Source organism: Motacilla alba, chromosome 12 (genome assembly GCF_015832195.1).
Source record: "Motacilla alba alba isolate MOTALB_02 chromosome 12, Motacilla_alba_V1.0_pri, whole genome shotgun sequence".
NCBI classification, from domain to species: domain Eukaryota; kingdom Metazoa; phylum Chordata; class Aves; order Passeriformes; family Motacillidae; genus Motacilla; species Motacilla alba.
In genome coordinates this window covers 4,906,765-4,932,647 of record NC_052027.1, presented here as the reverse complement: position 1 = coordinate 4,932,647, position 25,883 = coordinate 4,906,765, and the positions used below count along the sequence as shown (strand labels likewise).

The window sequence follows — 25,883 nt, the reverse complement described above, 5'->3', positions numbered from 1 at the left end:
GAACTGGACTTGGGACCACTCAGCTTCCTGCTCAAAGCACTGGTGGCTTGTAGCAGGAGGGAGCAGTCAGTGCATGAAGAACTTGCCAGCAGACAAACCTCAAATGCTGCCTGGAGAAATGCAAAAGTACAGTGGCATGGGGGTAGTTTTAATGGGCACATCTGCAGTTTTTTTTTTAAACACCTAGTTTCACCAGCAACTTGGAAATAAGAATAAAATTCGGTGGTGGTTGTGAAGTTTATGGACACCTCAAAAAGTAGAGAATTAAGAGAGTTGAAGAGAGGAGAGTGAGAATGAATAATCTCAACTACTGGGTGACCAGGCTGCAGAAGCAGTTGTACATCTGAAACCCAAGTCACTTTTACAGACAGGTGGGTGCCTCAGGGGGCACTAACTCCAAAGAGGACCCAGGACTCGAGCAACACAAACCCCAAAAGCCATGTTCCAAATGGGAAAGGCTGTGGCAATTCCTAGGTGCAAGGACAGATGAGCAAGAAGCATTTTCAACAACACAAGGACACCTCTGTCTCTGTAACACTGGAGGGATGCTGAGAGAGCCCAGCTTGGCTCCCTCAGTACAGCTGATGGAGAAGCAGAAATTCTGATTTTTTCCTAATATTCTGATGTTTTGGGATCTCTGACCCCTTCCTTCAGATGAGACCACTGACACACTGCACCCCACTCAACACCACAGCCCAAAAGATATCAGACCACGGTGATTTACTTCAAAGCCCTGAAATAACACACACTGCACTATCCCAAACACTCAAGGAGAAACAGGAGGAATGCTGAAGTGATTTTGGTAGCACACTTTTTAGTTTATTGACCTATACAAAATAATAGGTCTAAAAAATTCAGGAGTAGTAAAAGAATAAGCAAAAAGAGCTTTCGCATATCTAGAAGGCTATACAAATATGCAAAACCAAGGAAATAAGTTATTTTTTATTTTGTTTTTTGTTTGTTTAATTCCAAATTGCGACTCTAATAATACAAACAACTAAGTACCAGCTTAACAAGTGTGTCCTTCTGTATATATTACATGCTCTGGAATACTGGTAAAAAACATCAAAAAAGTTTATCAGAAACCTTTCTATTCACAATATGAACAAGGAGTAACTAATCTTCTGTATAAAAGAACAAAAGAGCACCATTTCTGGAATCCTGAAGCACAGTACAGCTGAGAAACGAGAGAGATTTTACCATATGCAGACGAGTCATCAGGAATCAGGCAGGATAACTCCATGCCAGTTTGTTCCTACAGATGGATGACCTGAGGTAGGTTTATCCCTCTTAAATCAAGACTGCAGTCACGTGGTTTTTTTTTCCTACACAAATGGTCCTGTGAAAACGCTGTCCTGTCACTCAGTGACTCTGCAATGCACCTGGCAGTTCAGGTGACTCGCGGTACAATCCTAATGCCCCTCATTTTAAGGCACCCACTTGGCTGTTTGTGTTTGCAGCCACCTTAAAATACTGGCCACTGCTACCAAACTGTTCCCAGGGGCTCCCCACCGTGGATCCCTGACCCACTGTGGCACAGCAACGTGTCACTGTCGCCCGCTGAACAGGGGGCACCGTGCAGCCACGGTGAAAATTCACCTACTCCTCCACACAGTGAAGTTGTACCATGGAAAGGTCATTAAATGGGCTGTTATTAATTGTGTTTTATCATGGAAAAGAGAATTCAAAGTTCACTGCTTCTGTTTCCAAATCCACAACTAGCTAATAGTTTTACATGATGTATGCGTCAGCAAATTTTTTTTCTTTCCAGAACTTGCTTGTGGTGCTAACAAACACTCTTAACAACACCCCAAAAACTGGACAGACTCATTCAAACCTCCATAATAAAAAAACTCCAGCCTTCCTTCAAGTAATGTTCCAACACTGATTCAGTCATCCTTTGCCTCACTCACACACACAGATCTATCCTTCATAAGCCTATGAAACCTCTTCCAGGTCCTCATAAGCCATGGCAGAATAAATTTTCGGGTTTTTTTCTTCTTCTTTCAGACATCAGACTTGTGCTCTTATAATTCCCGGTTTTTCCATAAGAGTCTCCTTTTCACATTTTTTTTCCTCTGAGGTTTGCCTTCAACACCTTCCAATCTTCCCAAAAAGTGCTTGCTAAATATAAATACTTCAACCAAGTGCTGCATCTGGTCGCGGATGAACTGTGGCTTGCCCTGGGCTGTAGGGATTCACAAAGAAACACCATTCGTGGTAGGATGTTGTCAGTTTGCTACAGTCCCTCTTACTGCTGAATTCCACCTTTCCCAGCAGAACAGCCTGCTTCCTCTTTTTGTTCCTTTCGCAATTTGCACCCGAGGTCGTCCTCGGAGTGGCGGCGTTCTGTGCAAGGCACGCAGGGGTAGGAATGAGGGACTGCACGGGGGCTACACCAGCGTCCCAGGCTTGGAGTCCTCGTGCCAGAACAGCCTCTGCTCACTGCTGGGCAGCTCTGCCTCCAAGCCATCCTCCGCGTCCCCACCCAGCTGGCTCGGCTCCACGTAGGTCCTGCAACACAGACACGGCACCAGCATCAGCTGAGGGTCCTCCCCAGGCCCTTAAACTCATGCACCTCCCTTGGGCTCAGAGTTATGGTGGTTATTTTGGGTTTGCCTCCAAGCACAAACCCGTTTTTTGTGCTGTGATCAGTAAAGTTGTGTGCAAGAGCAATCCCAGCTGCTCAAAACTGTCGTAGTATCGCAGACTGGTTTGGCTTGGTGGGACTTTAAAGCTCATCTTGTTCCAACATCCCTGCCCTGGGCAGGGACACCTTCCACTACACCAGGTTGCTCCAAGCCCCCTCCAACCTGGCCTAGAGCTCTGTCAAGACTGTTGGCTGTACAGATTGCTTGTTTGCCTTGATCACATTAAAGCAGAAAATAAAGCAGATGAACAATCAGACAAGTGATTCAGAATGTGGAAAATTAATAGCTGATGAACCTCATTTAGATAAAGCTGCTAATACAAGCAGAATTTCCAAAGCTCAATTATGAGAAATTAAAAAATTAGTAGAAACAGTATTTTTAAACACTGTTGCCATAGATATTTTAAATCACTTCAGTAAAACAGCCCATAGCACTTAGCTTAGAAAAAAAAAAAAAAAGGATCTAGCAGCAGCTTTTATGTATTCCCTTACACTTTCATTTATTTTAAAACAAACAGAATTAAAAATTCAGTATTTTCACACAAGTCGGTCTGGCAGCAAGCACAAACTGCAACCCACAAAGCAGGAGGCACACGTGGGGTACTTATTACACTGAGCATAAGTGTATTTAAATGTGATGGCATTTGTGGGGGCAGAGTCATTCCCCAGGGCAGGAGCTTTCTGTCCTCACAGCCAAGTGTTCTGCAGTGGGGGGGACACATCCGAAATGCCACGCAGAAGCAGCGAGAGCTGCAGGATTTCCTGCAAGGACCAAGCAGAGCCTGGGCTCTCTGCAGCCCTTGGGAGAGCCCCCACAAGCAGGGGGTGTCTGCCAACAGCAGCACATCCCCCATGGCTCCCAGGTTCAGCTCTGCCAAGGGAGATGCACCTGGCAGAGCTGGCACCACCTCAGACATGAGGCTGGAGAGGGTTGTTTTGCCAAAAAAAACCACAACTCTCCTGTTTTTCCAAAAGTTTATCAGCACAAGCACTGCAGCTTCAGGAACCCAACAGGACTGTGTCTTGGGGAAAATGCTGATGGGGTTCAGGAGAGTCCCACCATCACAGAAGGGACTGGGCTCACTGTGAGCTCTGCCTGCAACACTCAGAGCATCACAGCTACCAGGGAGTGCAGGATGTTTGATTGTCCTGCACCAGCCACAGGAAAAAGATGTGCAACCAATGAGTTCATCCTTCACTGTGACTGCTCCCCACTTCCTTCAGTGCTGGGGTACAGTTAGTGGTGGTACAGCTCATCTGCTCCACACAGAAAACCTGCCCTCACAACACCAATTCCATAAACACTCTCCATCCTGGCTCTTTGAAATCAAGCTGATTTGCTCAGAAGATTTGAGAGCCTGTGACATGCAGGAGGAAGGGCAGAAAATCTTCATATATTCTACTCACCTGCTCTGCAAAGGAAGGTTGCCATAAACATTCCCGTAACAGCTGGCGTAGGAGGAGTGAGACAACGTATCGTAGTCTGAAAGTCCCAGTGCAAGGGGGGTTCTCCAGTTCCCAGCAGTGTTTGTAGAAGATGCTGGAATTAAAAAAAGGATTACAACAAATTACACCTTTCTTCAGCTAAATCAGCTGAGGCAAACAAGACAATTCTCATCAGTGACCTCTATGGGGTTTTGCAGGACACGCGCAGATAATGCAAACACAAAATATGATTTACAAGCCCTGTAGGGAGGCAAGCACTGTACAGGTGGTATTCTGGAGCTCTTAAAGTGCTTTCTGACACAGTCAGTGATGCTCACTGTATTTTGGAAGCCATCACAGCCACTGTATTCACATGGCATGAAGCTTTGTACGCTCCTTCTAGTTGCTAAATACACCTGTCAGACTCAAATGCTCTTTGTCCTTCTCTGGGTTACTGTGTTCACACAAAGAGCAAAAGGCTGATTTACCCTGAGGAGAAGATAACAAGGAAGACTTTCCTTCCAAGCACAGAACAAGATCCTCCTTGGCTCCTCATCCACCTTTCAGGACAGAGCTCTGCTGACTTCACTGAGGCAGTGACAGGGGGCAGAGCTGACAGCTCAGCAGGGACTTAGAAAAACACTCAGCACAGATGAAATCAGACATTACCCGAAGAGAAAGACGACACCCGACTGCTCGGCGAGCACGGCGTCTGCAGACCAGCAAAGCCCAAACTCCTCTGAGATCCTCTGTCCGACTCAAAGCCTGCCTGCAGGCTGTGACCCTGCTCCTTCTGGCTGGAGGCACGCTGGTACCAGCCCCGCAGATGCTCTGCTACTAAGGCCTTGTGAATGTTTTTGGTTATGTGCTCCGTTTTAGCCACTTGCTTCCTGGGGAGCCTGAGGGTTGCGTAGGGGTTGTGCGGAACTCTGTCCACCTCGTCCTCGTGGTAGGAGCGGAGTTCCCGGTACCGCTCGTATCCGTAATGCGCCGATGAGCGGTAGCAGGGGTTGACACTGTACTGCCCCTCCGTGTCACTCTCATAAACGTAGCCCCCGTTGTAATAAACGTCAGGCTCGGTGTAGGGGGAGTACCCAGAAATATAGTAATTAGAGGAAGGCTGCTCATGATTTTTGTGGAAGACACCGCTGCGGACGTCCTTATGGGCCAGGTTTGGCATGCTTCCTGAACTTGCAGCAGAAATGTTGTGTTTCTTTGAGCGTCTTCGACCCCTGGTCCTGTTGTCGAGAGTCTGAGTGGTGTAATAGGGATTGGGAGTGGGTGTCACGCAGTAATACTCTGCACTTGACTGGCTGGTGTAGGACGATCCGTCGTCCAGGATCTCGGTGCTGCTGCTCCGCTGGGACTTGGAGAGGGAGAAGGCTGGCTTTTCAGCAGGAGTCTCGGACAGCAGGTGGGTCTGGGATTCCAGACTTCCGCTGCGCTGCCGGCAGTGGTGTGGGGAAACATCTGGCCTAGAACAACACAGATGTTGGCTGGTTAAAGGCAAGTCTCACAGATATACACACAGAGCTGGGGAGAGCACGCAAGGACAGGTCAGCTGCCTCCCCAGTCCAAGCACAACACAAATCCCGCCTTATGTTTCCTCACAGAGTATTGGCAATGCACAGAACTGAGTTTGGCTGAATTTTGTATTGGCTGCAACAGTAGGAGATCTGCTTTATAATAATCTGCCAGGCTGAGCAAGGTTAATCTGTGACAGGGACACACAGAGCTAAGGTCACAAACACACATCTGGTAATGATTATGGGAGGGCTCCCTCAATCACCTGCAAACCTACTGCTATTGATGTGCTCCATGGAGCTGTTCTAGCTCATAAAGAGTCCAAATGCCATAGATACACACAGCTGACACTGATGATGAAAGACGTGTGAATCCCAGTAACTCTGCTTGTAAACAGAGAACTCTCCATCAGGCTTTTCCTTTTAGAAAGGGAAAGTCTACACAAGTAAAAATCTTGGAGAAGAACATGGGAAGATAGGTTTCCTTTGGATCTTTCTCTCAAGGTTGCACTGCCCCACCAAACAAACATTGAGCTCTTGATAACATTCTAAGATTCTTAGCATCTCTTCTTCTCCACCATGGATTGGCTTCCCACAGTAAAGTCTCTAACCAACATGTTGAAAGCCTGACCCTGCTATAAGAAAACTGCACAACCAACTGTCACTGTCATATTTTCTGGAACAATCCCCTTGCCCAGGATTTTCTCCTGGGAAGCTGAGAAGCCTCAGCTTCTCCTGTGTTTTGCTGCTATGTAATGTGGTTGGAGATTGTTTATCCAACATGTCAATTGTTTTTACTTAATGACCAATCACCATCCAACTGTGTCGGGACTCTGGAGAGTCACGAGTTTTCATTATCATTCTTGCTAAGCCTTCTGAGGTATCCTTTCTCTGTTCTTTAGTATAGTTTTAGTTTAGCATTTTAGAATAGAATAGAATAGAATAATAAATTAGCCTTCTAAGAGCATGGAGTCAGATTCATCATTCCCTCCGTCCTGGCGACCCTGCAAATTCAACAGCCAACGACCCTTTGCTCTCTTCAGACCATTTGCTTTTACTCTTGTGCTTCCCCAGCTAGGTGTGGCACCCAAAGCAGAGGTCCCCAGGTAGGTGTGGCAGATGAAGGTCCCTTACTGCAGGTGGCTGCTGCTGTAGGCGTTGCGGGTGAGCACGGGGGTGGTGGGCATGCTCCTCCCGCCCTGCGGCTGCGCCGGCCGCTCCAGCGTGCGGAAAGGGCTGCTGTGCGTCGAGAGCACGTCCCTGCAGCAAAGGAGACAAAGCCAGTCAGGTTAAACAACCCACCACGAGTCACAGCACACCCACCACGGGCATCTGAAGTCTTGGAGAGACAAAAGAAAGCGTGGGCAAACGTAACTGGGTGTATAAGAAATAGAGTTGGTAAATGGGAAGAAAAATTCAATCCCTTCTGGTGGTTGAAGGGGGGTCTTCACAGGATGATCAGCAGGACAAGCTGCTGCCAAAGGACAGAACCATTGAGGAGAGACAGAGCAGATAACAGAGACACAAACAAACTAAATTCAAATGAAGCACGTGGGTACTGACTTCTGAACTTCATGTGGAGGAGTGTTCCACTAGTCTTAAGGGACAGATGAAAAGAAAAGCAAGACATGGCATTGCTCAAAACTCTAAAACATTCTTAAGTGTGTCTTTAACAGCATGCTATCCCAAGACAGTCCAAGAAATTTCAGGATCAGTGGGAATCCCTACAGTGGGTACACCTGGTAGCACTAGATCTGACATGATCACACAATCACCTGCAAACCTATTGCTCTTGATGTGCTCCAGGGAGCTGTTCTAGCTCATGAAGGGCTCAAATCCCATAGATTTGGGATGGACACGCAGCTGACACTAATGACAGAAGCTGTCTGAATCCCAGTAACTCTGCTTGTAGACACAGAATTCTCCATCAGATCTCACATGAATTACGTCTGCTTTGACAGTGGAACTGCTGAAATACTGATACCATCAGGAGGGATGGGTAGGGTTTGGTGCTGTCTGAATCTACTGAGCACAGTCATCAGGAAATGATAAGTTGTTAAATGAACACTGAAAAATCCCAGAAACTGACACAAAGAATGACAGCACAAGCAACTCCTTAAATGCAGCCCTTGCTATTATATTTCTCACTCATCTCAAACCTCTTTACAAAAACTACACTACTCTCGGGTTTGAGATACTGTGTCAACTGCTTATACACGCTTTTGTTCTTAGCCAGGAAATGCAGCTCCCACCCCCAAACCCTGTAAGCTCAGAAGAGCAAGGAGGCAGTGGGCCCTGCTGGAATGCTCAGCAGGGACAGGATGCAGCTCATGCCAGCAGGTGCAGAGTGCAGCAGCAGTGAGCTGTGCCTACCTGGAGTGCCTGCTTTCCAAGAGCTGCTCGTTTATGGATGACTTCCTGAGATGAATCCTCTCCACGCCAAGGGATTTTGGTGGGGGAAGTCTTGGAGAAAGCTGTGCAGAGCTGGGTCTCTGTGCTGCTGCAGGAAGTGATTCACTGACTGTTGGAAAGGAATAGGCACTTTGTTAGAGCAAAATCCCTGATATTTCTGCCCTGTGTGCAAATCTGTGGCCCCCAAGGAGAAGCACTTTGCAGCACAGAGACAATGACAGGAGCTGTGGATCTAGAAAAGATTTCCTGCCTGCACTGAGCTCTCTCCACACAGACAGGACACAGTGGAGGCTCCTACAGATCCCAGCAGCACCAACTCCTATGGAGACTACACCCAGCTTGGGGCTGTGCCAGATCACAGAATGGAACTTCCTGGGAAAACACCTGCTTGCAGAGCAATCCTTTCCAGAGCCAAGCAGACAAGCTCAGCCTCTGCAAAGGCCAGTTCCTCTCCCTCACCTTCCAGCTCTTGAAAATGACATTTTAACAATCAGTTTTGAAACACAACCTAAAAGAGACAGACTTCAAAAGCGACTGAGTGAGCAGACAACTGACAGACACATTTGGCTGAAGGCAATTGGGAAGATGCTGGTTTGATCCTTGTTCTCACTTTGCTTAGGGCACAACCAGGTCCCGACAGAGCCAACAGGAAACTCCAACTAATACATATAAATGCAGGACGAGCATCACAGAGAACACCTTCACAAGCCTGGCTCCACTTCTACTTGTACAAGCAGGAATCGGGTGTAAATTCATTTTATAGCACCACCTGGTTTGTACAAGTCTAAAACTGGGACAAAGTGAGATCAGAATCAGGCCCAAACTGAAAAGTGAGTAATAATTTAGATAATGTTTGTCCCCAAATGACGATTATCCAGTTTAAGGGAGAGGCAGGCCAAGTCCTTTCCACCTTGTGGAACAGGGTGTGAGTGTGTCTGTGGGTGTGTGTGTGAAATGAGTAAGCTGAGCAAACACCAACCCATGCAAGATGCAAGCTCACTAGGGAACAGATAAACGTAAATAGAGCCTTAGTATCTGTGACTATTCCACCTTTCTCTGAGTTTTATGGTAGCTGTGAGGGCAGGAGGGCTGGGCTAATTCTCCCAATTTGTAAGTCCTTCAGTTCTAGGCCAGGCCCTAAGGACAACGTATTTGACACTCACAGTGTCCTCAGCTTGCAGGATGCTCATGCTAAAACCAACTTCCTTCTCTAAAGATGACTCAGGTCAGCTCACAGAACAGACACTTTCAAAAACTAACCCACTGGGAGGAAGGACATTCCTGAGTAGCTATTTCTTCCTCTGCTATAAAGTAATTTATCATCAAAAGCCACCAAAATTATAGAATCATATAATGACTTGTACTGGAAGAGACCTTAAAGCTCATCTCATTCCAACTCCATGCCATGAGCAGGGACACCTTCCTCTAAAAGGTTTTCCTCAAAGCCCTGTCCAGCCTGGCCTTGAACACCTCCAGGGATGGGACATGCTAGAGGACATGAAGTCAAAGAAATATCTCTGAATGGACAAACTTATTGGGGAAAAAAAGGATAAGCATCATACCATCATCATAGGTGGTTGTGTCTGACAGGGAGCTGCTCTCAGATGGAATTATATCATCTGTGAATAAAAACAAACACTTTAAGCACAAAAGAGCCAACATCAACTTACAAATATCTTAATACAGTTTATTTTCTAGAGTTTCAGAGCCAGCTGATACTTGTAACACTGCAATCCTTATTCTTTAGCCTAAAGACAGTCCTGGTACATCATCACTCTGTGTGTTCACTGCAGTTCAGCAAGCAACCCAGGTAATTATCAAAGGAGATTTTTTTTTTCTTTTTTTAATCTGCATCAGGAATCAGGCCAAGATTTACAAAGGTGTTTTCCACCCAACTTCCAACAGATCTCACAGGGTGTTTTGGTGCTTCAGTAGGAGTCAGGAGCCTACACAGACATGCAGATCTTGGCTGTTAGCAGCTAATCTCCTCTAGGTACACCTGAAACCCCACCAGGTAGGTACAAAAAGCCTTTTAAAATCTGGCACTCACTTTTGAATGTTTCATCAGCATACAGATCCTGTTTCAATAAAATTAAGATCAATCCAGAGTAATTCCACCGATTTCTATCAAGGTATTGCAAATTCCAGCAACACAGAAAACAGGAACTCCTGCATGGCCATACTAATTTTTTGTTTCTTTTACATTTTGTTGTTTATTCACAGCACTTCACTGTACCTGTCTCACCTTGATGCTACACAATGACAAACAGCCTGTCCTCACTCAGGCTTGGAGCAGAACACCAGCAGCAGAGAAATGAAGCTGAACTAGAGATAATTAACCCACAAACAGCTCAGTCCCTAGGCTGTTTCTGGCAAGATATGGCACTGGTGGGGTAAAAAACCTCCATGAATCTTCAAGCATGAGAGAAAGGAAGCAACAAAAAATGAGAGTGGCAGCCACTTTGTGTGTGACACCTGCTTGTGCCCTCAGCCACCATGAGCACAGGCAACGTGTGCTGCTCCTGCTGTCACAATTTGCTGCCAGGAAAGCTCTGGTTACAAGAATGCAGTAAACAGAGTAGCTGTTCAAAACCAGCAAAAATCAGGACTGGCCCCTGCCCTGGGGGGACTTGTCAGACCACCGAGGATGGGCTGCAGCCCTGCTTGCAACCTGACACTGGGAAAAAAGCTCCAGGGGAGCTGATTAATGTGGATTTGACCACGGGGTGGTAAAACATGGAACTGGGCCCAGTGTGGGGAGGAACAAAGCCTGCCGAGGAAAAGAAAAAAGCCAGCCTCAAGCTACAGTGCTGGATTCAGGGGGGGTTTGCAATGCTGACATATTCAGACATGGTGACATATCTGAATTTAAATCCCAGGTCTGTGCAACTCCCTGCAAAGGAGGAAGAAACTCCGGGCTAGAGAGGGAGGAAAGGGAAGAGAAAGTGGAGCATGGAAAGCAGTCCAATATGTCCTTCACCTCCTATCCCTTGGGGCTGGGATGGGAACAGCTACGGTTTGATTCAATAAATCAATGGGACTATTTAACATATTACTTCCAACAAGTCATTCCCTGAATTCACAGACTCAAGTGACTCATCACTGCTCAGCCTTCTGAAACCCAGACCTGGAGCTCGAGAGCACTGCTGGTGACGGTGACAAGGTTACACACAAAATCAATTACTGAAGCAGGGCACAGCTCTGCTTCAGGTAAACAAATACATGCTGCAGGGTGAGAGCCTGGCACTGGAAGGGAATGCAGCTGCTTATCGCTGGCTTGGACAACAGAGAAAGAAACTGCCAGCAACAACAATGGCACACATGGATGGATGGATGGATCTCTCTGCTCACCTGCCTTCCTGATCATTACCACACAGCAGGTGCCCCAGGTAATACAGGACCTTCCACAAGCAGTATCCAGAGTGGTGAGCAAGAGTCTGAAAAGATGTTTCCTCCCCTCTGTCAATCAGGAACAAGCTGGGCCACATTAAATGCCCATCATCAGCCTTTCAGAATAATCACTTTGTGATGATGGATAGCCCAGTGATGCCGTGGTGTGTCAGGGGTAAGGATCCAAAACTCCTTCAATTGGCTTGGATACTAACAGGTTTTCACACATTATCCTACAAAGCAGCAAGAATCTCACTTCCCATAGAAGAAACACACTGAGAGTGGAGGGGCCAAGAGCATCTGCTTTTACTGTGCTCATCAGTGGCAAATGGATTTAGTAAAAAAAATCTGTTTGCTACTAATTGCATTCATAAACTCCTGAAGTTCACTTATGACTGCTGGGAAATCAGGAATTTTGACTCAAGAAGCAGGGTCCTCCATCCTGCAGAAAACCCTGCCCGCTCTATTTCTGCTGGAACCGAAGCACCACGGGAGGGATGGGGAGAGAGGCTGCATGTGGCAGCTCAGATGCACAACTGCACTCATCACACCAGGAATTCAGGCATCAGAAAAGCTTCAGCCAAGGTGTTGCTGCCAGCCTTTCTGTGCACAGCACCTTCAGCCCATACCTGGTGCTGGAACATGTCTGCGCCTGCTCCTAAAACTGTGGCCTACTCTGCCCCCAGCCTACACCAGAGTGTATCAGATGCAGCAGTTTCATCTTCTTTTTCTTATTTAACTGCCTTGGAGATGATGAAAACCATATAGAAAAGATGTACACAAAGTTTCTAAGTAAGCCAAATTGCTCTTTTTCCCTCTTGTTTGCATCAGAACATGGGGAATTCTCTCACCTGGTAGAGCCAGAGTTGATTTCTGGGTTGGTTTTTTGCCACACTTGATTCTGTATTCATTTATGGAGTTTTCTATCTCTTGCAGCTTTTTTACAGCATCAGCATACTCTTGCTTTCTTTTCTTCTTCACGTTTTTGCAGAGGTCTGGCTCGCTGGCGAGTTTCTTTGCAGCTTCCACCAGCTTTTGGTGTATGATGAAATTGCTCTCCAAGTCCTGCAAAGTAGGATCCTGCAAATTCATGAGAGAAGTTATTTGCTTGTACTCCAGAGAGAAATTATCAATGAAAGTCATTAATAAAAAGATCATTTTTGTGGTGATGAAGTGAAATCTTGAGCACAAAATACAGAAATACTAAAGTTTATACACAAGACAACCTCAGCATATGAAAGTCTTAGATCTTATTTCTGACTAGAGTACAATTTTGAGATCTCTTGGCCAAGGTCCAAAGTTCTGAAGCCCAGGTGACACAACACATATTCCTAAATTCAAGTTTAGGCTGCTTAACCTCCTGCTATGAGTCCAACCCTGAAAACATTCTTCAAAATCTCTCCCTACTTCAGAGAATATAAAAATGGAAATTGGTATCACCATACCTACGTAAGAGGGAGTTTCAGGCTTTAATTAATTGTTTGTAAACTACTTTGAGAAGCTCAGATGAAAGGCACTGCAGAAGTGCTAAGCAACACGTTATTAAATCTGGTCAGCAGGATTTTGGTTTAATAGCATTTAAGCAGTCCACAAAATCACTTTGCTGCAGACAAGGAGCACACCAGCCCTGTGAGGCAGGGCAGTGAGTTTCTGGTGAAAGACAGATGCCAAGTGCCCAACACCTACTTACTTGGATGATACAGCTTGTTAACAAATCTCCCAAGGAATGAGGAGGAATGGAGTGTGTCCAGAAACTGCAAACATCTGAATTAGCCTATCGCTCGAGTCAGTCCCTGCCAGCAAAGTTCATTTTAGCTTCTTGAGCAATGCTGGGAGGTTTTACTCAGGTGGAACCTTCATTAAGCCACAGGTAAAACTCCTCCTCCTGTCACCTGTCACAAAACTATGCTCACAGACAGATGATTTTGCAAGGGGGACAGAGCACGCCCCTGCCACGTTCTGGGTTCGAACACCATCCCAACACGACACGAGTCAATGCTCCAGAAAAGCCATGGGCTGCCAAATGGCATTATGCACCTGATCTTCTCTAATTAGCAGCAAAATATCCATTAAAATTCATGCAGGGGTTCAGGCTGGGTGAACTTAAGGCCTTCAGAAACAGCCAATTTCCTGGTCAGTTCAAAGCATGGCTGAAAGAAGGGCAGAACCCACCAAAACTTCCCACTCTACTCCACACAAGCAACTGCCCCAGCTGCCTCCTCTTAAAACCCCCAGGGAAGAGCTGGATTATCTACAAGTGGCTTTGGCCACTGGTCTGGCCAGCCCAGCCCTCTGTGCAAACAAGCTGCCGTGCTCACCTCCTCGCTGGGGAGCAGGTTGTCATCCAGCTTGAACGCCGTGCCAACGCGCCTCCTCACCTGGGGAGGCTCCTCTCCAGCACCCAGGGGATACTCCTTGGGCATCTTGCCTGTCAGCTCCTGGGGAACAACAGAGAGGGCTCCAGGTAAGGCCCAGAGGGAGAAAAGGGCTCCCACCTGCCCGACCCAGTGTGAGGTGCAGTTCTCACCGCCTCTCGCAGGCAGATTTTCTTCAGCTCCTCAACTTTCTGAAGCAGCTTTTCCTGAAGGAGTTTCTCTTTCTTCTTTAGTTCCATAATTTTCTCCTTCTTCTGTTCTTCACTGACCTCCGAATCCTGAGAGCCTGGAAAACACACTCTGTATCAGAGGATTGCCAGGTAAAGGCCATTTTGATTGTCTGGTAGTCTCATTTGCCTTTTAACAAACACAAGCCCCATTAAACTTGGCTACTTCACATTTATGTTCAGTATTACCTGAGGAGATCAAACTGCCATTGCTGGCCATAATAAGCTGGTTCTTGGCCTCCAAAGTCACCAGCTTTGACACTTTTGGAGTTCCCATCTCTGTCAGATCCATGGCGATATCATCCAAACTTCTGGCTGACGGAATTTTTGCCTGAAGGAGTTAAAAAAACAAAACAAACCAACAGCCTCATTGAGTTACCTCTAATTAACTTCAGGACACATCACAGAAGATGACATTTCACACATCACCTCCCACAAAATTAAGGGCTAAAGCAACAGCATCCCACAGGTGCTTGTGGTATACAAGGGCTGTGTGGCATTCCCTTCCCTGTCCCCCAAAACCTGAACCATCTCCCAGCTCAAAATCTCTGCAGCTTTCAAAACAAACACAGGAAAGGAGACAAAAGAAAAGGCAGATTAGGCACCCAGATATGGAAATTCCCTCTTCCATGATTACACTTCCATAGGCCTTAACTGCAGGCAGGCTAACATGGATCGAATACCAATACCACCACTTAGAGACTGCTCAAAAAGCTGGCAAAAGCAATTTTTTCTCTGGAGAGTAGTTCATCCATGGAAAAACACATGCTGAAGGACATACAGGAAAGGTGTTGAAACCCATGCTTGCAGTAAAATGCCTCATAACTTACTTTGCTTTGCTTCCTGTCCAAGTAAAACTGGTGCTGACTGATTGCCATCACCCAGATGGACTTGATCAGGGAAGTGTTTGCATACCAGGTCTGCACCACCAGCCCACTCTGACCAAAGGTCCTTCTTGACACTGAAATTCTGAGGAGGTGAAAAGAAATGCAATTTCAAGACAGGTTCTTTGAGGTTTAAAGTCCACAATGCCTCTCTCTTAACCAGGTAAGGATCAGCTTTTATTTTAGGGAAGCAAAAACTCCGATTTCCTTCATCCCATCACCCAGTGCTGCTGCAGATTTGGCCATGACAAACAGTCCTCCCTCTACTCCAAGAACTCCCTGAATGGACACACAGGGAATCTGAGAGGACACCTAGAGCTGTGACAGCCCCAGCCTGCCCCACCAAACGCTGGATCAGGATCAGTCCCAAAGCCCAGAGTAAACTCAGGTTAGCTCTGAGGCACCTCCCACCCCATCCACCAACAGGTGATGATGAGTTCCCACTGTGGGCAAAGATTAACCCCGATGACAGAACTGCCTCCTCCAGCCTCACCTGCGGGGATCGTGAACCTCCACAGCAAACTTCTTCTCACGGAAATACAGATTTTCCAGCTGTTTCCATTGAAATAGCTAGGAGAATTGGGAGAGAGAAGCAGAACGTGGTCACTAAATCTCCAAACCTCTCACCCCAAGGTGACATAATTTCAGCAAATTACAATTCTTGTGTATCCTCAGCTATGGCATGGACTGAGCAATAGCTACATTCATAACATCAATTAAAAGAAGCACATAAATATAGGATGCCCCCTCAGTAATTTCACACTCTTACAGACAATGTGTTGCAAATTGAGGATTTTGCCAGTGACAACATCTGCCTCCATCAATAGCACATTTAATTTCACTGCTAGAAGTTCCCAGAGATCTTGGCATGGCAGCAAAGTAATTTTCTCTCTGATTAAATGCAAAAATCTCTTTACAAAGTAATTGTATAGACAACTATGGTCTACTTCCCTGAGTCAGAACATCCCCAGGGAACGGCAGCAGCTTGGAAAAACCAAGACCCTTCTCTTGTGAAGACACTCTGTGAGACATCCAGCATGACATTTGGGAGCAGAGGTACAGCATGTACAGAACAACAGCAGCTACAAGAGGAAGCCACCCCCAGCACATCCTCCTGCTGGAAACCCACATATTTCCTGCAAAGTGCCAGCTGGGAGAGGAGATCAAAGTCAGTTGGGGCTTGGCAGCTGCACCCGTGGGATCAGAATTTCATCTGAATTCGCTCCCCATTTGCAGCAGCATCAGCCACCCCCTGGGGATGAGCCACTGGGGGCTGCATCTTCCCAGCCCAGCCTCGCAGGTTTTGGCAGCACCACCTCCTGCCCCCTTCTCCAGCAGCACCAGAGTGCCTGGATGCACATGGGGACCCACATGGTGTCCCCAGGGATGTCCCCCTGACCGTGAAGGGCCGCACAGGTGCAGCAGCAGGATGGAGTTTACATCAGCTGCTTGCCAGAGGTGCAGCCCACACGGAGATATTGGGGGTGCTTCCACCCAGCTGGGCAGGCAGGGACAGGGTTCAGTGGACATCAAGGATCCAGCTGAGGCACCCAGGCCCTCACAGCAACTCCCTCCTTCCCCCACTGGGGCTCTTCCAAAGCCTCCAAGGGCGCAGCCATCACACCAGAAACCCCCGGGACACACAACATTCCCGCCGGCCTCTGCCAAAACCTGACATTCCATGCTACCTCCCAGTACAGAAGCACTTCAGGTTTTGTAAAAAATGACTTATTAGGCTGTGATGCATCTGAAACATTTATGACACAATGAAACATAGCCCAGTGTATTTGTGTTTCTGGGGAAAAGTGTCTCTTTCAGCAGCCTCTGCCTCTGCTTAATTAAAACTTTCCTAGGAATACAACTGCCTATTAGAACCTGCCGTAGAAAAAGCGAAGCCAAGTGGAAATGCAATTTACTTGAATTAATGAATTATTTTCTCGGCGATTGTGGAAGCTTCCCTTTGCTGCTCAAGTAAGTTTAAGTTTGTCTCACAGCCCTCCTGCCCAGCCCCACCGCTGCCAGAAACACCTCTTTACAACCCTGCGCTGAACTTGGAAAATAAATCCATTTACCAAAACGCGAAAGGAAACAACGCAGGCAGTCTGGCAGGACATTGAGCAATAGGTGCCCGTGGGTGCTCCAGCAGCGATCCCAGCCGGGATCCCGGCACAGCCCCGGCTGCCTCCCCGCGTCCCGCACTCACCTGGCCGCAGCCCCGATCCCGATCCCGATGCCGATCCCGCCGGGCAGTGTCAGGGGTGGCATGGGCAGGGCACAGCCGTGCCGTCCCTCCGTCCTGCTGCTCGGCTTTGGCAGCTTCGCCTCCCACTGCTGACACACGCCTGACATCACCACCCACCCGCTCCGCTGCGCCGCCTCCCACACCCCTTTTCCCCCAGATAAAGGGAAAACCCAACAGCGGAGGGAACGAGGAGGATTCTCCCGAGGGGCTGCACCCCTTGGAGCCCCCCTCCGGTGCCTGGGGGGGCCAGGGGCGTGGGGGCTGCCCGGGGTCCCCTGGGTGCCGTGTCCCGGCCCCGCCAGCCTTGACTCACACCCAGAGGCAACAGGTTCAACCAGAAGCATCATCCCGGCCGCCCGCTCCCACGCTCGTAAAAACCATGGGCGTGCTTCAGACATGACCTCTGGAAAAAAAACTGCCTCGCTGCGCCTCTTATCGTGGCCGGGGATGATTCCCCGTCCCCTTTATCACTTCCTTTGGGTTTTCCCCCCTCCGGATGCGCTCGACATTCCTGAGGGTTGCGGGGAAACGGAGCACCTGCCCCAAAGGTGAGGAGGGTCGCGTTTGGCAGCAGGACAAAATGCAGCAGCACCTGGAGCAGCCTCCTGCCCTGGCAGAGGGACACGGGGGTCTGTGCAAATCCGACACCAGGGTCACTTCCAGTGTCGAGAAAAGGAGGAAAAAAAAAAAAAAAAAGAAAGGCGTTTGCATTTTTAAGAAAACCTGCATGGAACTGCCTCAGGATGTGGGTAGAGCTTTGCTCCATTTCCTCCCCACCCTGTGAGATCCATCCCAGCCCAAAAGGAGCTGACGGGCGCCCCAAGCATTCACAGATGGGTACATTCAGCACAAAGACATCTCTGCCTCCTTGCCCAAAGTCTGGGATAATTCCAGCTCCCCCCTGTGCCGTTCCCATCCCAGAGATGGGAATTGTACCCAAGACACATCTTTGCTCTTGAGGACTAAAAAGCGCCCTGTCCTCGAACTATCTCACTTAAGAACAATATAAGCTCCTTAGCTATCACCTTATCTGACAAACCCTCCTAACTCAGGTCCTTGTAAAAAAAGGCTGGCGATTAAATGAACAGCTTCAGAGTAAGTTGTGAGCCAGTAATACTCATACAGATGCACATAAAAATAATCCTGAATGAAAGTATTACACTTTCCTGCCTAACACACTTGGATTCATGAAGACAAGAGGGAAAAACTGGACTCAATGCAAACAAGGACAAAGCAATAAAGTAATAACTTTCTTCAACTGAAATTTTTCTAACTCATGGTCAAAAGGCAACGCTCAGGAAACAGTCACTGCTCTAGAGATATCCTGCTGCCTTCAAATACTCCCTACCCTGTACAGACATGTTCCTAAATAATGCCTAATTTCAATCTTACCTAAACTACATGCGTATTTAAAGACAAAAGAGTGGCAAAAAAAAATCTGGAAATCTGGAACTGGTTTTTGAGGGCTGGAAGAACAATTAGGAATAATTAAAATGTTTTTGTGGAAGTTTTGCAATGTACGTTCCCTTTAACCAGATGATTAAGTCCACCTGAGCTAATTAATGTTTTCTTAATGGCCTTCCCATCCATGTAGGTTGTCAGATCCTTAAATGCTCCTGAAAACTACTGAGCATCCCAGGGGCTGCCTGTCTGACTCTGGGTAGAACTTGGCCTGGTCAAGGTTGTTTATCTGATTTCTTTTTTTTAAGAAGGCGGAGGTGCAGCTCTGATCACATCTCATTATCCAGGCACCTCTGAGCACCAGCCAGACTCCTACCACCCAGCTGCTGCTTTTCCAGCCCACGAGTTCAGGCTTCCCTGTGTTTCTGCTGTGATTCAATTCCAGATACCAGGGAGCGCTGAGCCAAAAGGAATCGCTGTCCCTCCTGCACAAAAAGAACCGTAACAGTCTAAGGCAGCCCAAAAAGACATGGCATGCCTAAGTGTTGAAACACCTTAAAAGCAGCAGCTGGTTTTTCACCTGGCTGATCTTGTATTCAGTTTTGAATAAAATGCAAGTTTGTCCTGGTCTGACAGCGGGAGCAAACTGGCTCAGAAGAACGGCCCTGTCAGGATGGCAGGCAGGAGCTGGCAGAGACCCTGCCCAAGGAGACATGCATGCAGGAGAGCTGCTCAGGCTCCTGGCTCAGTACTGCTGCAAGCCTGATGGATTTTGTTTAAAAAATAGTATTTTAGTATTTTTTTACAGAGTTTCTTTTTACAATGAGGTGTAAATGTGGAGGGCAGCTCAGTGCAGGGGCTGCGTGGCCACATGCTGCTGCACCAGCCCACCGTGGCCACAATTGCACCTGGGATGTCCCCAAGGTTAGTGACAAATTCTGACCAAGACCTAAATTACCCAAATCCCTGGCTTTCCACCCAAGAGGTCTTTGGTTAAGGTCAGCATGGAAGTGCAAGCCATGCCACAGTGTTTGCAGCAGCCTTTCCCTCGGGAAGCATTTCCAAAGCACCTCGTGGTACGTGCACAGTGCCTGCAAGGAGGCTCAGCAACCAGCACCTCAGGAACTGGCTGGGAACAGCAATCTGCACACAAATCTGGCAATTCAGAGCAAGGAAACATAAAAGATTTCTGCCCACAGGAATGCACCCCACCCGATGAGGGAAATTACCACCCTGGCAGCAGCGCTGGGAGCAGGCTGGGTTTCAGCCCCTCCGCTGCACTCAGCTGTCTGGCACCCTGCCTTCAGCTGGAATCCTGTGTTTCACTGCTGCTGTGCCTGCCCGTGGAGGGAGGCACCTGAGGAGATGGCAGCAGAGCCAAACTGCCCCACCTGCAGCAACTTCTGAGGGAAGGAGGCAGACAGCTCCCACCTGTGCCAGCATAACTCGGCAGAGCTCACCTGCAGGCATCCTTCATCCCTTAAGTATTAAACCAGTCCTCTAAAAAAACTTTTTAATCATATATTTTTGTAATACCTCATGATACTTTTGTGCCTAACTCTCAATAGCACTGGCATCATAAGGCTGAGAGATGTCTCAATATGAAACTGCCCCAAAATGTTTGTGTTTTGCAGCAAGTGACGTTCAAGCAACTTTTGCACATCTGGAAAGATTTGAATTTCAGAGCAGCATCATAAAAGCTCTGATTTTTCTTAAACTAATTATGTGAGCTTAGTATCTTCTATCTAAATCAATGGCTTGGTGAGAAATAAACACCATAAAAGAAATCTCTGCCTAATTAGAGCTGCCTGCTGAGAAGGCTGCTCCAATGCTGCTGTGTTCTGAACTATTCTGCAAAGCAGGACAGCAAATTTACATGAAGTAAATGTTCTGCAAGGGGAAACTTCCAGCATCAACTCTTAGCATATGTTGAATTAAAAAACAGCTCAGGAGCAATGCATCCCAATAAAGAGAAAGTAATGAAAAAGTGTCAGGACGCTTGCAAGGATGAACAAAGAGCTCCTGGACAAACTCAGTCACAAAAAGACCCCTACAGAGGGTGGGAGAAATACAGAGAAATTGTCTGAGCAGCCAGGGGTCGGGTTTGGAAAACTAAAGCCCTAAAAATATTATATCCAGCTAGAGATATTGTGAAGGTGATGAGGCACAAGGCACCCAGAGCAGCTGTGGCTGCCCCTGGATCCCTGGCCCAGGCCAGGTTGGACTGGGCGTGTGGGATATTGGAAGATGTCCCTGACATGGCAGGGGGTTGAAATGAGATGATCTTTCAGGTTCCTTCCAGCCCACACCATCCTGTGATAAACATTCCCCATTTCAAAACGAGTATATGCTAACAAAAACACTTCTGAGAACACAGTGCAGTCAAGACATCAAGCAGTAGAAATTATATTCTTGGACATTTGAAACAATACCATAGCAAGATTAGTTCTTCTCTTCAGATAACATGGTTAATTTATCACGAGGGAGTCGCCCACAGAAACACAATGAAGTGGGAGAACAAGTCAAAGAGCCAGCAAGCTGCCTTCTCCAGCCCTCAGAGGATCCTCACATATTGGCTGAATGCAGAATAAACTCAACCTATGCCTTAATACACCCTCCATTAACAAGACTTACATTGTTTATCTCACCAGTGAGAAGAATGGGGTAGAGATAAAGGGAGATCTGTTCGGGTTTGAAATGACAAACAAAGTCCTGGGACCTGTTTTATGCTTTTCCTAATTGATTCAGAGGATTCTGGGGACAGGATCTTGGCATGCCACCTCACAGCAAGCAGAGGCACTTCTCCAAGCAGGAGGTGACTCTTAATATTAACTGCAACTGAAAGAGAGTATGTTTGCAAAGCAGCAGGACTGCAGAGCTAATCCCAGGTCTGAGCTCAAATCTGAACAAGAGTTGCCAAATCCAGTCCATTTTAATGCCCTGTGAGACTTCAGGATGATAATCAAGTGAGCTCAGTATAACCTCCAGCCAGTGTGGAGCCACTGCTTTTATCTACAAAGACAATTTTCATAAATGACACACAAAATAATTCTCCCTTTTCAGTCTGTTACAGAGCTGGAGCACAGCACTCCCCTCAGTGCCTCAGCTGGCAGTCCTGGGTGACCGGGAACACTTGGGCTTTGCTAGGAACTGCTCCCGAAGCAATACAAGCTCCCAGGAGTGACTTGGAGCAACAAAACTCCCTTGTCCAAACCATCTCAGGTCAACCAGCAAAATATTAATAGCTGGAGCCAAACCTCCCCAGCCAGCTGTGCACAGACAGCCAGACAGCCAGGGCAGGTTCTCCAGGTCCAGCCCCGAGTCACACACCGGGCTCCCCTCACGGACGGTGACGCTGGAGCCCTGGCAGGGCTGGGTGATAGGGATCAGATTGCTTCACCCAGGCCTCTCCTGCAAGTTCCTTCCTGTGAGGAGCTCTCAGCCTTGGACTCCATGCACTGGTGTTGATCCCATAACAAACTCTTGGGATAACCACTGCGCTCCAAGGCTCGTATTTAGGTGTCTTTGCCTGAAGACCTACTTGGATAAAGCCAAAAGATTTCACTTTTTTAAGAGGGTGGTTATATTTCTTTGGATTTAACTGATCCTCCATTCATGGGTGCAGCTAACATATTATTTTATTTCTATATTTTATTCTAAATATGGACTTGGCTCTAGCAAGATGCCTGTGATTCTATAGTGAAGCAAACACACCCGACAGCACTGCAGAAAAGACAAGGGGAGCAGAATAAATCCCCCTGCTGTGAATTCACTGTGGCACAGGCACCAATTCCTGCTAAAAGCCTCCCATCCAAAATGCTGCAGCTTTCCCACCACAACCAGTGTCAGAGAGGTCTGCACACTCAGAGATCCCTTGTAGCTCTGAAATTCAGGAAGGCCAACTCAGTCTTCCTTAGACTTGGACTCAGCCTTTCCATCTTACTATTCTCTATTTATCTATCAGCTGCATGTATATTTAAACATCACCAACTGCAGAAGTGGAGCACAATGAGGATGCTCTTTCCCAGATGGCTGGGGATAAACAAAACAGCAGTTTTGATCCTTGGTATAAACAGCTGGATAACACCAGCACGCGGCAGTTGTGAGTTTGGCTCCGTTCCCAAAAAGCAAAGCTAGAAAATTCTGCTAAATCCAGCAAAACTAGCACTGCTGCTCCAAAAGACAGGAATAGTTTACATGCCTATTCCCCTCCTGCCTGCTGCTCCAGAGAGACTCCTGGGAGAGTCAGGCAAGCTGTCCATACTCTTCTCTCTCTGAAAAAAATTCTGATACATCCATAAATATGAATAAACAACAGTATGGATTAAAAGGAACTTCTGCCTGCTGCATCACAGGCAGCAGGGCTGTAGTTACACTGAAATAAGCAGCAGTATCTCAGCATATTAACTCCAAACCCACATCTGGGTGTGGGTGCCCCTCTAGACCTTATGTCTGCTTTTCCTCCCAAAAGTGATCTGATTCCAATCACTCACCCAAAGTGCCCTTTGTATTTCAAACCCTGAAACATTTTTCATATAAAGAAACTGTTTGTCTATTTACCCACTTATTAAAGGCAATCATGGCTCACGACAAGCTGTGACATCATTTGTGTCCCTTTGCACTGACACCAGAAAAATCCTTCAGGATACTACAGCCATATCCATCCCCACAGTTTCAATGAGCTTACTGTAATTAAACCTTCCACCTGCACTTAGGCTCCTCTCTCTCACCTTCCCTTTAAATCTCTATCCTCTGTTGTATAATTATAATTTCAGTGAAGCCAACAACTATTCTCATTTCCACTGTAATGCTTCCACTGCAGAGATGACCTCTGGTTTTTATTTTATTTTTCTTAAACACAACTCTTGCTGCATTCAAAGACAACGCCTCGTAACTAACTGCAGCAGGGTGTGACTTGGTATCTGGGCCCTGCTGACCTTAAAAAAATTTTCTTAATCTGCCTGGTTGATGTTTTAAACTGAAATCCCACAAGCATAAGAAATGCTTGGCGAAGCAATGCTTTCAGCCAGGCAGGCTCCATTTTCTTGGAGAGCATTGCTGGTCACAGCTGGACATCTTGGCTGCAGAATGATCTTTCCCTGGCTGGAAAATTTTATAGATGTTGCCTAAAATCAGGGAAGTGCTTAAGGGCAAGAGGACCTCCTCGATGCTCTCCTTTGACATTCAATGGCTTCATCAAGTTCATTTACAAAGTGTTCCTCCTGTGTTACTGTCTTTTAGTGCAGGCATGGGAAGAGAGACCCGGGATAAAACTCTGTATTTTACTAAACAAAGCCAAGGAAGGACATGAGAGCTCACCCTTGGACACACAGGTACATAAATACACCAAAAGAAACCAAGTCATAGCCTGCTCTGGAAAAAGAGAAGATCAAGTTGGAAGCTTGAAAGGGGGGATTGCTCTTTAACAAGGAAGTTTTGTTAAGCTGTGCTTTTTGGCACCAATACACTAAACAATATCATTTTGCAAATGTAAAAATTCCCTGGCGGGGAGCACAACTTCATGTGAACTCCTGCCCAGATCATTCCTGGGGAAAGAAGAACAGCAAACTCCCAGGTCTCCATCCCCTCATGGCTTAGATGTTTCAGTGAAGACACACTGGGAAGCAGTGGGTTGGAGAAGAAGAATGAACTCCAGTACTTGGCATTTATTCTCAATTTCCCCTTAGAATTTATGGAAACACACACTTGAACAAGCCTTCAATTTCACACAGTTCCTCTCGTATTCTCCCTGTATCAGTGGAGCCTTTTATGCTTCATGCACAAAAAAAACCACCTACAAAAGTGAAGTGAAAACACTGCCCGAGGACAAGGCCTCGCAGAAACACAACTGCTTCGTATTTCTGTAGTTACCCCTGGGGGCTGCCAAAATTTCCATCCTGAGACCACCAAACTCAAGACACACGAGCCAAAGCTCCTAAAGGGAGTTTCCACTATCTAGGAGAGGGAGAGATTTATTGCCTCAGTGCCAGCAGAAATCTCCTTCTGCCTCCAGCCTTTGGTCTTTTGCCCACCAGTCTAATAAGCAACAGCTTAAAAGAGTATATTCTGACATGCAACACCGTACCATGTTCCCCCCACAAAAAAAATCAGATGCAAACAAACTTACTTTTCGGGGCTTAACTTTGTCTTGTAAGTCGTACTGGCCGATTCCTTTGTAACTTATTCCAAGCCACCACGGGATTCCTTGTTTATCCTGAAAAATGGACGTCTACGTCAACCAAGAGCTACTTAGGAATGAGGCAATTCCAAGATTACAGCCCTTTTCACTCTGTGACAAGTACAAGTAGGTACAGAACAAGGATTTTCTGGCAAACAAATTGAGGTGAAGTGGATTGCTGGGGTGAAGGTGGAAACTTTCTCCCTCTGGCACAAACCCAGGTGGTGGCTGTGCAACGTGGGCAGAAAAGCGACAGTGCTGCTGAAACAACAGGGTGTCACTGCTGGAGGAGTGGCTGTGAAGGGGAAGGACAGGGGACAGAAAAAAACTGTGGCCAATGACTGCATCCACTAAATTCAGGCATGGACAGCCACAGGAGGAGACACCAGCACAAAACATCAGCTTCTCAGGTACCAGAGTCATGGCCATGACTCAAAAGTAAGGAGACATCATCTCTGCTGAGCTCTTCGGCACAAAACACTTCGGCCCCGGCTCTGCTCTACAAGTGGGAATAAATGGTGTATTTCCATCACTCTCCAAAAGTATTTCTCAGCATTTCCCCACTCCAAGCACATACCACTAATCACCTGCCACTTAGGAGGAGTCTTTCCCACATTCTGTTTTTCTAATCTTGATTAATGTCTCTGGGGAAACTGCTTCAGGTCTAGAAGTGATATCCAGTTTAATTAAGATGATAGGAATTTAGCTCCTGACAGGATTACATAAGGTTTTACAAAGATTCCTTTCTGCTTTCTGGAAACAATTTTTAAAGTACATTGAATAGAGGTTAAAAAATGTGGGGTTCCATACTGATAGAAGGGCACTGAATCATCCAACTGCTCCTTTAGGAATGCAATCCCTCATAATAACTCAGCAATCACATTATCTGTAGTCAGTTACTGACCTTTACTCCATAGTAATGAACTCCATATGTTGGCAAAGCTTCTACCACTTTCATGTACCTGCAGACAGATTTATAGCATATCAGATTATTTTCTCTGGAGGAAGTAATATCTATTAACATATTTTTTTCACACATACATCCAGGACACGTCATTTATCATCTGCATATTTTGAAGGCCTTAATAGCTGAAGGCCCATATTTTCAGAAAAAAAACTTAAAAACTTAGCATCTTGGCTTGGGGAAAGATAGGGTATTTTGGCCCAGCTAAAGCA

The 25,883-nt window shown here is 46.8% G+C and overlaps 1 protein-coding gene across 6 annotated transcripts in view; it reads right to left on the bottom strand.

Moving 5' to 3' along the window:
- Positions 1–794: 794 nt before the first annotated feature.
- The window catches only part of FRMD4B (FERM domain containing 4B), a 125,030-nt gene continuing 99,941 nt past the window's right edge, over positions 795–25,883 (bottom strand). For all 6 annotated transcript variants that reach the window (XM_038149016.1, XM_038149013.1, XM_038149014.1 and 3 more), the window contains exons 10-23: positions 25,612–25,669; positions 24,657–24,743; positions 15,380–15,456; positions 14,833–14,971; positions 14,192–14,333; positions 13,928–14,061; positions 13,719–13,838; positions 12,252–12,480; positions 9,573–9,629; positions 7,972–8,119; positions 6,733–6,858; positions 4,745–5,550; positions 4,058–4,190; positions 795–2,514 (exon numbers count right to left, since the gene is read on the bottom strand). In XM_038149016.1, the coding sequence (XP_038004944.1) occupies positions 2,394–2,514; positions 4,058–4,190; positions 4,745–5,550; positions 6,733–6,858; positions 7,972–8,119; positions 9,573–9,629; positions 12,252–12,480; positions 13,719–13,838; positions 13,928–14,061; positions 14,192–14,333; positions 14,833–14,971; positions 15,380–15,456; positions 24,657–24,743; positions 25,612–25,669 (2,377 nt within the window). In that variant the 3' untranslated portion in view covers positions 795–2,393. The remainder of the gene's footprint in view (positions 2,515–4,057; positions 4,191–4,744; positions 5,551–6,732; positions 6,859–7,971; positions 8,120–9,572; positions 9,630–12,251; positions 12,481–13,718; positions 13,839–13,927; positions 14,062–14,191; positions 14,334–14,832; positions 14,972–15,379; positions 15,457–24,656; positions 24,744–25,611; positions 25,670–25,883) is intronic.